The 15,107-nt window shown below is 35.7% G+C and overlaps 1 protein-coding gene across 4 annotated transcripts in view; it reads left to right on the top strand.

The window, feature by feature from the left end:
* The window catches only part of VPS8 (VPS8 subunit of CORVET complex), a 254,205-nt gene that overhangs the window by 173,502 nt on the left and 65,596 nt on the right, over positions 1-15,107 (top strand). For all 4 annotated transcript variants that reach the window (XM_063098643.1, XM_063098634.1, XM_063098627.1 and 1 more), the window contains 2 exons: positions 5,345-5,426; positions 5,760-5,842. In XM_063098643.1, coding sequence (XP_062954713.1) covers positions 5,345-5,426; positions 5,760-5,842 — 165 coding nt within the window. The remainder of the gene's footprint in view (positions 1-5,344; positions 5,427-5,759; positions 5,843-15,107) is intronic.

Consider the following 15,107-nt stretch of genomic DNA (forward strand, 5'->3'; position numbering starts at 1 on the left):
AGTGAGCACAAAGAACTGGAGGATAGCCCTCAAGGGATTCAGAGAAAGCTGAAAAAAGGACAAAGGAGGCTATTATACAGTAGTTCCCAACCTTGGTTGCACATTAGAATCACCTGGAGAGCTTTGAAAAATCCCGTTGCTCAGGCTGTAACAACATCACTTAAATTAAAATATCGGGGGCTAGGAGCCAGTTATCAGTATGTTTTAAAGATTCCTACTGAATTCCAATGGCAGCCAAGGTTGGAATCAGTGCTGTAACAGATCCCAGACTGCACAAAGGAGGAAAACAAAACTGAAGGAAGTATAGTTGAGTGTGGTGCAGGTGAGAGTTATAGCAATGAGAGCAGAAGCTAAGGGGATGAGATGTGATTTGACAGCCAAATTCTGCAGTAGTTTAAAGAAGTAAAGCTATATCATGATATGCCTTAACTTCTCTCTGCCTGCCTCTTAGGGCTCAGGACTCAAGCCTCTGACTTGACACTGCCTGGTCTTTTTCCGCTGCCCTAGTTTTTCAAATAGGAAGCAGGGTTAATTTTTCATATATGTTTAGCCATACATGTTACAATGAAAATAATAAATCTTAGTATGCTTTCTGTTCTTATGAGATGGGTAAATTTCTCCTTTAAGTTTTTGTCAAGGACTTTTCAAGGTCATAAATTATGAAAACTCTTTAGAATATAAATTGTGTGTAACAAACATCCACATATGGATAAGATTTTTTCTTTATTAAGACTCTTTTTTGTGTAATGATATATACTCACCATTTAAAAAAATCATGTAGTACAGAAAGTTACACAGAAGGATTTCTTTTTAAATTACAATATGTTCATTCTATCACCCCAAAAAAACCATCATTATCATTTGGTGAACATCATTCCCGATATTTTTTTGTCTGCCTAGATTGATATAGTTTTAGAAAGATTAGATCAAATAATGCTTGCTTTTAAAAATATAGTATTCAGTCTTCTGTAGGAAGCTCATGTAGAACTGAGGAATTTCTAAGTTTTGGATAAATAGAAATGTTTCTTCACTATATTAACTCTTTTTTTGTTTTTTGTTTGTTTGTCTTTTGTTTTTGGGGGGGGGGGGGTTTGGCAGCTGACCAGTATGGAGAACTGAACCCTTGAGGGCCACACTCTTACAAGGCCACACTCTTACAAACTGAGCCAACTGGCCACCCAAATATTATCTCTTTATAAATCTCTTTAAAGTTAAAATATCTGAATTACTGTAATAGATTGAAATTATTATGCTTATATGTTTATAATTACATTTCAGTTTTTGTGATATCTATGACACTTTGCCAATAAGGAAATTTACATGGGTTCGTACTTGCTTCCCAACTTCCCCTCCACATTCCTTCTAATTTTATTTGTTATGTTATCTTACCTCTTTAAAGTTTATAATACTTAACATTCTTTTCTGTATCCATAATTCCCATAGTTGTTTAATCTTTATTTAAATGGATTATGGGCTTACTACCAGTCCCTTGGCCAGGATTTTTCCATTCCTAAGTTTTTATTTTTATTCATTTTTTGGTTAGCTGGCTGTATTTGGAGGTGGTTTTATTTTGATAGATCACAAAAGCGTAGAATTCTTAAAGCTGTATTTATACATATTTAACATTAAGTTTTTAAAATTTTTTTGGCCCTTCTATCTCTTAATATCTTTTTGATATTATTCCTTCTCCTCGTGGAAATTAAAAAAAAAAAAACCAGTTATTATTGATATGTTTTATAAATATAGCAGTTTAGGTTGACATAAGCTGAAATATGTCCAGATTCACAGATATTAACAGTAGAATTAGATATAAAATCCATAGCACCAGAACTCTAGTGATTATTCTGACTATATTTGAACACTACATCTCTTAATCAGAGCCAGGAGCCAGGCTTCCTCTGATGTGACAAAAGGACAATTTATTTTATCTTTTTTTGTCCGAAAAAACAAATGTGTTGAGTCGGAATTTATTTGTTCTAATAAAGATGTTAGATATTAGACCTCTTTCTATTCTTTGAAATTTTCACTTTTCTAAGATTATTATTACACCATTTAGTGGCTGCATAAAAGAAGCCTGCCTTTAAGAGAAGTCTACCTGTCTCTCCCTCTCTTACGCACACACCATTCTCTACTTCCTCTGTCCCAACAACTGATTTCTGCTTCTTCTTTTTTTTGTTTTGCTTCATTTCCGAACAGGTTTAATAATAGCAACAACAAAAACATTTGAATGTTCGTTTTTATGTAAATACTATTTTTGTGAAAATGCTAGACTGGTTTTTATATAATACTAGACATTAAGTTTGGAGGATTTTATGATTGTTTGCTTTGTTTCTCTTTGCCTTTGTTTTGTTATGTTTTGTTTTGGAGAAAGTGAGAACAAGAGCTGTTGTCACAGAAAATTTGAAATAGCCAAAAACTTGATAGTGAATTATCTATAATTCTCCCACCAAAAGTTCCATCAGAAGATTCAATGTTATGGAGTATTTCCTGAAAGTTAGACTCCCAGGAAGGTTGGATTGTCAGTTTCTTTCCCAAGAGAATCTCTAACCACGTCTCCTGCCTTTGTATATTGTCATCCCAGTGTCCAGTGATTACATATAACAAGGACTATAGCTTTGATATGCATGTTAATTCCCTGAAAAGAAAGCTATTTGTTATGTAACATGAGAAAGTAATTCAAGTCGAGTTGTGTTGCTTGCTCTTTCAGGAGGTAGGATTGTCATTACCATGGATGGTTATTTTAGCCTATGGGTTTTTAGTTATCCATGTTAAAATTTTAAGAATTAATATTAAAGAGTAAAAGAGATAAAATTATTTAAAGGGTGTATAACATACATTTAGGGTTAATTTAGAGATTTAACGGAAGAGGAATAACTCCCTAAGGTGTGAATGCATTCCATGGCTATTACCTCTATAACCATGCTTCTCCCAGTCTGCCATTTTATAAATCAAAAATAAATAAACCTTTAAAAAAGATAATTCTTCTAAATTGTCTGGGTAAATAAGAAAATTTTAAAGTTAAATTTCTAAACATGATAAATATGAAAACCAAAAGGTAAAAGTTTGATATGCCATATACAAGTAGAAGACCATAAAATACACAAAAATAAATGACATGTTCATAAAAAGAAATTAAAATAGACAGCTAAAAGGTAAGGTAAGTGAAGCTATCTGTTTCATCCCAGCCAAACCCAAAGCTAGAGTCTCCCCAAAAGTGGCAGCAGGGGAGTTCCCACAAGGGAGTGCTCCAAGCCTCCCCGAGATGGGGCCAGTTGGATTTGCAAAAAAAGAAGCACTGAACGCCAGAGTGATCAGTCCAAAGCATTTATTAGGTAACTTATGTATTGTAGCATAACCTCAGGCAGAAAGGGAGAGAAAGTGATCTGATCGTCTACCTATGTCTTCAACAAGGAGGTCAGGCTATGGAGTTTATATGAAGGTTTAAGGAATTTGGCTCAGGGCCACGGCTAGTTTCTTTCAGTGTTTTGGGCAACAACCTAAACTCCTTTATCAGTTCCTAGGAATGTTCAAGGCCCAGGCTTGTGTTAAAGCCTGCAGGAAAAAACACGCTGCTGGCTGAGTCACAGAGCAGTCAGGGCACTCTGTTTCTCAGTCAGGACGAGAGAAGAAGCAGGGGGGGATGGAGGACCCTACACTATCTAAGAATAAAATACAAGACTACAAGTTCATGAGTAATGGGTAAAATAATACAAATGTTAATAAAATAAAGAATTGTCAGTATATAACACAGTTAAAACAAGTATCTTAAGAACTTAAGGATATACATAAAAAGTTAGAAGCATAAAATCTCGGCCTTAACCTCAAATGGGGGCAGATGAGGGCTTCTTCTTCTTCTTCTTCTTCTTCTCCTTTTTTTTTTTTTTAAAGATGACTGGTAAGGGGCCGAGCCCGTGGCGCACTTGGTAGAGTGCTGCGCTGGGAGCGCAGCGATGCTCCCGCCGCGGGTTCGGATCCTATATAGGACTGACCGGTGCACTCACTGGCTGAGTGCCGGTCACGAAAAAATGACAAAAAAAAAAAAAAAAAAAAGATGACTGGTAAGGGGATCTTAACCCTTGGCTTGGTGTTGTCAGCACCATGCTCAGCCAGTGAGCGAACCGACCATCCCTTTATAGGATCCGAACCCGTGGCCTTGGTATCATCAGCACCGCACTCTCCCGAGTGAGCCACGGGCCGGCCCTTGAGGGTTTCTAAGAAGAGCTCTTCAGTGGAAGGTCCCCCAGCGGGGAAGGCTGCTGGACCTTTAGCCTGTCGCCTTTTCCTTAAACCACTTCCACATCTTCATTGCCAGGCCAGCTCTACATTATTGCTGGTGGGGTATGGAAAATGCCCTCATGCAAATGACCACTCTTGTCCTGCTTGTCAATACTAACTTTCTTCATGGCTCCTGGATGTTTGCAGCAATAGGTTTTTCCCAAGAAACTGGGTTAGGGCATTTGTAAATCATTATCCAACAAGAAAACATGTTTGAGATGTTAAAATGTATTAACTTGATTTTTATATAAATATTTTTCCTAAGGCTTAGGAAGAACACAGATTTTGGAGTTAGACAACTAACTTACTGGCAGTATGATCTTTGGCAAATTACTTAACATCTCTAAACCTCAATTTCTTATCTCAAGTGAAGATCATACCTACTGTATAAGGATATTATGAGATTGAAATGAAAAAATACATGCAAAGCACTTAATACAGTGCCTAGCATAATAGGAATAAATAAATGATAGATCTATTTGTTTAGCTCTTGGTATGGTTGGTAGTGTTAATTGAGATATGTTAACTTCTACTTCCTGATCTGCGATGACAGGAAGTATAAAATAATGCTTGATAAAGGAAGAAACTTTGCATAGCCTTTATTCATTTATCTTGCTTGACCTAGTCAAAGAAAAATGGTGGGAGGGGTCAGCTGTGGGGGTTGTTTATTCCTTTCTGTAGTACCTAGGGTTATTTAGACTTTGTCAGTGATACATTTATACCAGAGTAGATAACAACCTAGCAGGAAGCTCTGCCCTGGCTTCTTTGAACCTACCCTCTCCTGACACAGGTAAATAAGATTGCAGTTCCAAGGCCTAGACTTATTTAACTTCAGCTTCCTTCTGTATCCCAAGGCTGCGTGGTAAAGATATCTGTTCTGGCTGTGGTTTCTGCTTTTTATTGTCTTTTCTCCTCCTGGTCAAATATTCCCTCTTTTCTTCTAATTTTTGCCAACAAATGTATGTATTAAGTGCGTTTTAATCTGTAAAATGCTATGCTGATGTTAGTTATTCTTGAAAATAACAGTGCACTTTGGTTTTTTTTTTTTTGGATTTCTCTGTCATTATAGGCACTCTGGTTTCCATTACTAGAGGCAATGATGGCCCCTCAGAAGCTGTCCAGTTCCTCTGCACCTCATCTACACTCTGAAGGTAAATTCATCAGAACTGAAATGAATCCATCTATGTCATCAACTCAATTTTTATCTGCAAAAACTATCGTTATGATGTCTTTCCCCAATTTACTATTCTTATTATAGATCTAATCTTTTAGGTTTAATTCTTTCTGTTGCACCACTCATATAATTTATATTGAATAAGAGTAGTCCTGCAACTTATCCACAGTTAATTTTAAAATATCAAACTGACCGTGGTTAGCTAAGTTTCTAAGAAGCTGTAGAAGTCCAGTATTTTCTCCTGACTTACAGGAAAAACTAAAAACTCTTATTTTAAACTAATCTTAATATTAACATTTTGTTATAACAGCTCTGAAATCTTTGACCATGCAAGTTCTGAACAGCATGGCAACATTTATTGCTCTTCCGTCAATTTTGCAAAGAATCTTACAGGTGAGTTAAAAGGGGGAAAAATTAAATGTCGATTGATTTCAACTAATACTTTAGTTATGTATAACAGCAAATTGGGCTAATGTTTAAATGGGTCTTAAGCATAATATAGTTAATTTTTGGCATTAACTAAATACCTAAGTTATAACCCTCTTGCTTGAATCTTTTCTGTCTGTCCATTAGTATGGCTTTGCCTGACATAAGCTTATGACCTTCAGTTAGGGTGTGCAACTTTCAAGTGTTTACTGTTACCTTGGGATTCAGATACAGCTTCCTTTTGATGTGCCAAACGGGAGAAGATTATCATTTATTTCCAGCTGATTTTACTTTTTAGATATTAAAAAAAAGATAACCTCAAAATTAAGTTAATATAGGCATTTCTTAATCACTGGTTGTTACTTAGGTTTTCTAACTCATTCTAAAACTATTGTTATGTTCAAAACTAATCCCTGACTCCAAATTCTAGCTGGCATTGTGTCCAAAGTCTTTGAAGGAAAAATCATTTCAGCTTGTTTTCTTCAGCAAAAAGGCCTGAATCTTCCCAATTTCATCAAAAAGAGAACATTAAAAATACAGTAATACATATTTTTAGAAAAACCTTTAAGCATTCTTGGGGAAGCAGCAAGAATTATACTTAGAATCCATTTTGTTCTTCTCTCACTTTACGCACTATAGAGACATACCAAAAAAAAAAAAAAAATCAATAATATGGTGCCATTGGTCTTTATAAATTTCAAATAATTTTTATGCAATCAAAAATGTCCCCATCAGCTCTCTTTGAAGATTCTCCAAGCTCTACTTTCCATCTGGTGTTAAGCTTCTGGGCCTTTTCTGATAAAGACTACTGCATTCCATAGTCTCTGTCCTCACATAGAACACTATCATTTAGAGTGTATTTTTACACATATTATCTCGTTTCTTCCTTAGCAGCTCTCATGTGTTGAATAATTCTTCGATATAGACTACTTGTTATATCCATTTTAAAATACATTAACCATAAGATTTTAAATCATATATAAAGTAATATCTCCATAAGGCAGGAGTACTTTATCAAGTAAATTAGAAGAAATGAAATTCTAAAGTCAAAAGCGGGTTCTCTCTCAGTGTATACGTTTAGTTTTATGTTGAACATTAACTACATATTATTATTCATAAATTATTATGAAAACCTATCTCCTTTGGCAAAAGCATGAGTTTTTTTCAAGACTTTGAAATCCAAAAGCCTTCGGTGTTTGAAAATCTTAACTTTATTCTGAGTTATACTGGCATATATTGTAATTGTTTTCTTATTATTTTCTACTTTCAGTGGTTGTTAACTCTCACTAATCAGGAGGGAATGCTATTTCTTAAATTCCTTATTTGAATGTTTATGATTACTGTAGTAACTCCCTTATATTTGTATAGATATTTTTTTTTGTACACATATATTATTTCACTCAAAGCACACAACAGTTTCTTCAGGTAAGTAGGGTTACTATAAAAATTTCTGCTGACAAAGGAAGGCACTGAAGTATAGAGAAGTTGAGTACCTAGCCTGTCGTTACTGGCAGAACCTGGACTACCACTAAAGTCTCTCACTTCCTAACTCATGTTCTTTTCCATTATGTGAGGTCAGCTTTTGTCATTTGTTTCAATCCCTGGTCTTGAGGAGTTAATTATTAATTAATTTATTAGTTATATGTTACCCTGTTTGGTCATTACCTGTGTAGATGAAAGGGACAGTTCTTGCCCCACAAGAGCTCTCATAAGAGAGACAAAAAATGTTCTGATACAGCTATTCACAGGGCTCTATGCAAGTAATAGTGGTCACTTTTAGAATTATCTTATCTGAACCCCGTGTAGATAATTGTCATGTCTATATTCCTACATTCAGTCCACCTGATAACAGCATGAGTAGCCATGTGAAAGCATGACCCTGCCTCCTGATTCCAACAGATTGACATAGGGTAGGTAGGAAGCTGGTCTAAATAAGGCCAATCAGTTTCCTTTCCAGGAAATGTTAGAACTGAACTTAAGGAGGATATGTAAGTTTTCCTTCAGGTCTCTGAATTATATAAGGAACAAATTTCAGAAGCTGACAGTGACTACTTTTCCATTATATGGACTAGAATTGTGAAAAAGGATAATCAAGAAAAAGAAGAAGAATGAACAGATATACAAAGAAGAGAATAAGGATTCAAGACACACAGACCAGGAGAGGAGACAACATGGGGAGAAAATCCTGATGGCATTTGAGTTCCTCATTGTAGTTCTTTAGGCTTATGTGCAGTTCTTTGCTAGGATCCTTGAAACACACCAGTACCTTTACAATAATTGTCTTTTTTGAATAGGTTAATTTAATTTACTGTTAACAAGCTAAAAAAAAAAAAACAGAAAAAAAAACCATACAATCAACTCAGTAGAAAAAGCTTTTGATAAAATTCAACATCCATTTATGATTAAAAGCTCTCAGCAAATTAGGAATAGAAGAGAACTTCCTCAGAATGATAAAGAAAATACACAAAAACCACATAGCTAACATCACTCTTAATTGTGAAAGACTGAATACTTTCCCCCTAAGATCAAGAACAAGACAAGAATGTCTGTTCTCACCACTTCTATTTGCCATTGTACTGGAGCGTATAGCCAATGCAACAAGGCAACAAAAATAAATAAAAGGCATACAAATTGAAAAAAAGTAGTATAATTATCTTTAGTTTTAGGTGTGATCATTTATGTGGAAAATCCAGTGGAATCTACAAAATTCTCCTGGAACTAATAAGTGAGTTTAGCAGGGTTGCAGGATGAAAGATTAATATATGAAAATCAATTTTACCTCTGTATAATAGTAACAAAAAATTAGACATTGGAATTTTTTTAAAATACCATTTAGAATAGCATCAAAAAATGAAATTCGGATAAATATGACAAAAGATATACAAAACCTGTACACTGAGCATTACAAAACATTGCTGAGAGAAATTAAAGACTTACATAAATGGAGAGGTATACCTTGTTCATGATTCAGAAAACTTAAATATTGGTAAGATGTCAGTTCTTCCCACGTTATATATTCAACATAACCCCAATCAAAATCTCAGTGGGCAAATTTATAGAAATTCACAAGCTGATTCTAAAATTCAAAGGCAAATGCAAATAACCTCCAACAACCAAAACAACTTTGAAAAAGAACAAAGTGGAAGGACTAATACTACCTGATTTTAACATTGATTATAAAACTGCAGTTATCAAGACAGTGTGGTATTAATATCAAGATAGAAACATGGATCAGTAGAATAGAGAGTTCCGAAACAGATTCACACAGACTTGGACAAATGATTTTGACAGATATGTCAAAGAGTTTCACGATGGTCCTTTCAACAAATGGTACTGGAACAGCTAAATAACCATATGTCCCCACCACCTCCCCCAAAAAGAACTTTGATTCATACCTCAGACCATATACAAAGTATACATAAATCAGCCCAAGATGGATCATACACATAAATGTAAACTTAAAACATTCTATAAAATTTATAGAAGAAAACGTAAGGGAAAATTTTTATCTTCGGTCATGCCATTTCTCACCTATGACATTCAGAGCATGATCCATAAAAGAACAAATTGATAAATTACACTACATCAAAATTGAAAACTTCTGTTCCCCAAGACTCTGTTAAGAGAATGAAATCATATATCTGATAAAGGACTTATGTTCAGAATATATAAGAACTCTTAAAACTCAATAATAAAACAAACTTCAATTAAAAATGGGCTTAAAGTTTGAGCAGATAGTACCAAAGACTTGTACACAAATGTTCATAGCATATTCTTGTCTAATAGTCAACAGCTAGAAACAACCCAATGTCCCTTAATAGGAGAATGGATAAGCAACGTGTATACCCATATGATAAGAGTACTGCTTACAAATAAAATGAAATGAGCTATTGATATACACTGGGTCTTAGTCAGCTTGGACTGCTATAGTAGAATACCTTACACTGGATGGCTTAAACAACAAACTTTTATTTCTCACAGATTTGGAGGCTGCAAGTCTGAGATCAGGGTGCCAGCATGGTCAGGTTTTAGTGAGGGCCCTCTTTCTGGTTTGCAGATGGCTGCCTTCTTGTTGTATCCTCACATGGGAAGTGAGGGTGAGCAGAGAGGAAGCAAACTCTCTCCTGTCTCTCCTCATAAGGTCACTAATCCCACCATGACGGCTCTACCCCCAACCTAATTACCTCCCAAATGCCCCATCTCCAAGTACCATAATACTGGGGATTAAGGCTTCAACATATGCATTTTGGGGGAACACAAGCATTCAGTCCATAGCATACTACAATATGGAAGATCTCAAAATTACTATGCTGAATGAAAGAAGCCAGAAAAGAAAGAATACATACTGTATGGTTCCATTTATGTGAAATTCTAGAAAATGCAAAGTAACCTATAATGATGAAAAGCAAACTGTGGTTGTCTGGGAGCAAGAGTGGGAGGATGCAGGTTCAGAGTGGGAGTGAAGATGGATTACTATAGGACTTGACATTTTAGGAGGTGATAGATGTATTCATTATCTTGATTGTAGTGATGGTTTCTCAAGTATATACGTATGTCAAAACTTACCTAATTGTATGTCAGTTAGACCTTTATAAAGCTATTTTGTTTTAAAAGCCAAAGATGGAGAGATAGTTAAACTTATAAGCATTCATTTCTTCCCTTTCTAAGCCCGTCATAAAAAAGATAGTAGAGACATCAAAATGATATTGTATGCTTAGAAAGGACACATCAACACATTAGAGATTTTTAAAAGATTTTTCAAGACAGAGGAGCAGGAACTGAGTTAGCAAAGTAGAGAAAGCTCTAACCAAAAGTGTTTCATTAGTTACACTGACAAGAAGCTTGCCGATTCTTTCATCCCAATTCATGAGAGCTGAGAACTTAGAAGATGAGATGAGGTGTGAATTTGTTCAAAGTCTGGTAATATAAATGTTTAGGTCCTCATGTCCCTTTCCCACCCTCCCAGATTATCACCCTAGCTACACACTGGAAGCTATTAGTCTCTTAGCAAGAAAAACTGAACTATGGAGATTCTATGAGGGACACCAGGCACAATAGGGTATGGGAGTAAAGTACAGAGCTAAAAATGAGGATTTGCGGAAAATCTATGGATAGGATCCATCAGTGCTCTTCTTACCCTTTCCAGCAGGCCTCATATGTGCTCCCTTCCCCTCATTTCCCAAAGAGGAGATGGAAAGTACTTTTTTTGAGATATTAATATCTCAGAGGACAAAACCTACACAGATTTAGCATTTCTGGATTTCCTCAAGAGAAAGCCTGTCCAAGGGGGAAAGGTTGGGGGTCTCAGCCACGCCCCACCAGCACCTGGAAGTGCCTGGGCTCCCAAGTTGGGGTGGTGGTGGGGATAAGGGCTTTAGCCACACCCCTCTGACATCTGCACCCAGCTCAGCAACACTGGGTCACCGCTGGAAGCCCCCTGGCCTCCCATACAGAAATGAGGGGAGTGCCACAGGCCTCAACTCCACCCCTCTTCCTTCCTCCTTCTCCTACCCTATTTCTTTCCCCTTTCCCCTCTCCCTCTCCCCTCCAACATCATAGAATGTAAAAAAAAAGCCCAGCCAGCTTCCCTGTCACCCTGCCTTAAAGTACATCAATCAGCAAGCCTTAGCCACACAACCAGATCTTTCATTCAGGCTTATTATTGTTATTATTATTGTTGTTGTCATATTATTATTTATTAATTAGTAGAGTCATATTAGGTTTATAGAGAAATTGCACAGAAAGTACAGAAAATTCCCATTTACCCCTTTTCTCCCTCCCCCTCACTTTCCAATCCTATTAACATCTTGTATTAGTGTGGTACATTTGTCACAGCTGGTGAACCAATATTAATACCTTATTATTAACTAAAGGCCACAATTTATATTATGATTCATATTTTATGTTGTACAGTTCTGTGGGTTTTGACAAATGTATAATGTCATGTATCCATCATTACAGTATCATACAGAATAGTTTCACTGCCCTAAAAGTCCCCTGTGGTCCACCTATTCATCCTCCTCCCCATTACATCCCCTGGCAGCCATTATTGTTGTCTTTGTTTTTTTACTGTCCCTATAGTTTTGCCTTTTCCAGAATGTCATATAGTTGGAATCATAGAGTGTGTAGCCTTATCAAATTAGCTTTTTTCACTTAGCAATATGCATTTAAGGTTCTTCCATGTCTTTTTGTGGCTTGATACCTCATTTCATTTTATTCACTGAATAATATTCAATTGTATGGGTGAAACACAGTTTGTCCATTCTCCTATTAAAGAACATTTTAGTTGCTTCTAAGTTTTTGGCACTTTTCAGTAAAGCTACTATAAACATTATGTGCTGGTTTTTGTGTGGACATAAGTTTTCAAGTCATTTGGGTAAATATCTGGGAGTACAATTACTGGATCATGATAAGACTATTTACCTATGTAAGAAACTGCCAAGCTGTCTTCCAGAGTGGCTGTACCATTTTGCATTCCCACCAGCAATGAATGAGAGTTCCTGTTGCTCCACATCCTTGCCATGAAGGTATTGTCAGTGTTTTGGATTTTACTCATTCCAGTAGGTGTGTAGTAGTCTCATCATTGTTTTAATTTGTAGTTCTCTAATGACATATGATGTTGAGCTTTCATATACTTATTTACCATCTGTATATCTCACTGAGGTGTCTCTTCAGATCTTTTGCCCACTTTTTACTTGAGGTGGTTTTGTTTCCCTTAAATTGTTGAGTTTTAAGATCTCTTTGTATATTTTGGATAAGGGACTTTATCAGATAAGAGTTTTGTAAATATTTTCTCCCAGTCTGTGGCTGGTCTTTTTATTCTCTTAAAAGTGTTTTTTGTAGAGCAGAAATTTTTACTTTTAATGAGCTTTTTTTTTTTTTATTGACTTTTTCTTCCATGGATCATGCTTTTGGTGTTGTATATAAAAACTCATCACCAAACCCAACATTACCTCGATTTTCTCCTATGTTTTCTTCTAGAAGTTTTATAGTTTTCCACTTTATATTTAGGGCTGTGGTCCATTTTGAGTTCATTTTTGTGGAAGATGTATGGTCAATGTTGATTCATTTTTCTGCATGTGGATTTCTAGTTGTTCCAAAACTATTTGTTGAAATGACTATTCCTTTCTCCATTGAGTTGCCTTTGCTCAGTTGACTATACTGTGTGGGTCTCTTTCTGGGTTTTCTGTTCATTTCCATTGATCTGTTTCCTATTCTTTCACAAATACCATACTATATTAGTTACTATAGCTTTGTAGTTAGTCTTGAAGTCAGGAGTGTCAGTCATTCAACTTTGTTCTTCAATATTCAGTTGGCCATTCTTGGTCTTTTGTTTTCCATATAATCTTTAGAAACAATTTGTTGATATCCACAAAGTAACTTCCTGTGATTTCTTTATTGATATTCACAAAGTAACTTTGGTTGGGATTACACTGAATTTGTAGATCAAATGAAGAACTAACATTTTAACATTATCAAGACTTTCTATCCATGAACATGGAATATCTCTCCATTTACTTTGACCTTTGATTTCTTTCATTAGAGTTGTGTAGTTTTTCCCTGAAATAAATCTTTTATATGTTTTGTTAAATTTATATCTAAATATTTATATTTTAGGTGCTAATGTGAATATCCTGTTTTTAATTTTTAATTCTGTTCATTGCTGATACATTGAAAAGCAGTCGACTTTTGTATAATTACCTATATCCTGTAACTTTGCTATAACCACTTATTAGTTTCATGGGTATTTTGTTGTTGTTCGCTCCTTGGGATTTTCTATGTAGATAATCATGTCCTCTGTGAAAAAAGACAAGTTTATGTCTTCCTTCTCAATCTGTATACCTTTTACTTCCTTTTCTTATTGCATTAGCTAGGACTTCGAGTACAGTATTGAATAGGAGTGGTGAGAGGGGATATCCTTGCCTTGTTCCTTATCTTCAGGGGGAAAGCATCTAGTTTCTCACCATTTCATGGGTATTTTGATGATGCTAGCTGTAGGTTTTTTAGATGTGGTTTATCAAGTTGAGGAAGTCCTCTTTATTTCTAGTTTACTGACAGTCTTTTTTTTAATCATGAATTGGTGTTGGATTCAAGTGTTTTTTATTTTATTTTTTTATTGTTTTTTTAAAGATGATCAGTATGGGGATCTTAACCCTTGACTTGGTGTTGTCAGCACGACACTCTCCCAAGTGAGCTAACCGGCCATCCCTATATAGGGATCCGAACCTGTGGCCTTGGTGTTATCAGCACCACACTCTCCCAAGTGAGCCATGGGCCGGCGCTGGATTCAAGTGTTTTTTAACATCTACTGATATGATCTTATGATTTTTCTTCTTTAGCCTATTGATATGATGGATTACATTAATTGGTTTTTTAATGTGGAACCAGCCGTGCATACCTGGGACAAATCCCACTTGGTTGTGGTATATAATTGTTGGACTTGTTGGATTTGATTTGCCAGTATTTTGTTGAGAATTTTTGCAGCTGTGTTCATGAGTGATATTGGTTTGTAGTTTCTTTTCTTGTAATCTCTTTGTCTGGTTTTGGTATTAGGGTAGTGCTGGTCTCATAGAATAAGTTAGGAAGTGTTCCTTCTGCTTCTGTTTTCTGGAACAGATTGTAGAGCATTGGTAAAATTTCTTCCTTAAATGCTTGGTAGAGTTCCTCAACATTTTCCTCAACAGTCCCAGTATTTAATCCACTTTAAATTCTCTCTCTTAGAATATTTTCTAGACTACTTTAGGAAATAAGTTTTTTCTTACTTGCCTCCCCACCCTCATCCCAACCCCAATCACACCCCTCAATATAAACTCTTTTGACTCCAGTCTCCATATTGGTTTCCCTCCTGGGCTGTGAGTTTCATAAAAGCAGAGACCATGTCTATCTGATGACTGTTTTATCTCCAACACCTGGTGCAGGGCCTAGAATATGGTACTTAATAAATATTAGTTGACTCAATCACCTGATGTCCTTGGATAGTTCTCAGCAGTTTATAAAACACTTTTGTGTTCATTAGTTTTTTCGATCTCTAACTGCACATTAAGTTGGGAAAGTAGCAATATCCTCATATATCTAATGAGGAAAATGCCACTCAGAAAGATTAAACAATTTTCCCTAGTTTATTCAATTATTAAGTAGGAGCAGCTGGAACATTAGCCCAGGTTTTCTAACTTCAAGTTTTAGGACTTTTCTGTACTTAACATTAATCAAGGTGTTTTTCATATCCGTCTCA

Source organism: Cynocephalus volans, chromosome 1, assembly GCF_027409185.1.
Source record: "Cynocephalus volans isolate mCynVol1 chromosome 1, mCynVol1.pri, whole genome shotgun sequence".
In the NCBI taxonomy this organism is placed as follows: Eukaryota; Metazoa; Chordata; class Mammalia; order Dermoptera; family Cynocephalidae; genus Cynocephalus; species Cynocephalus volans.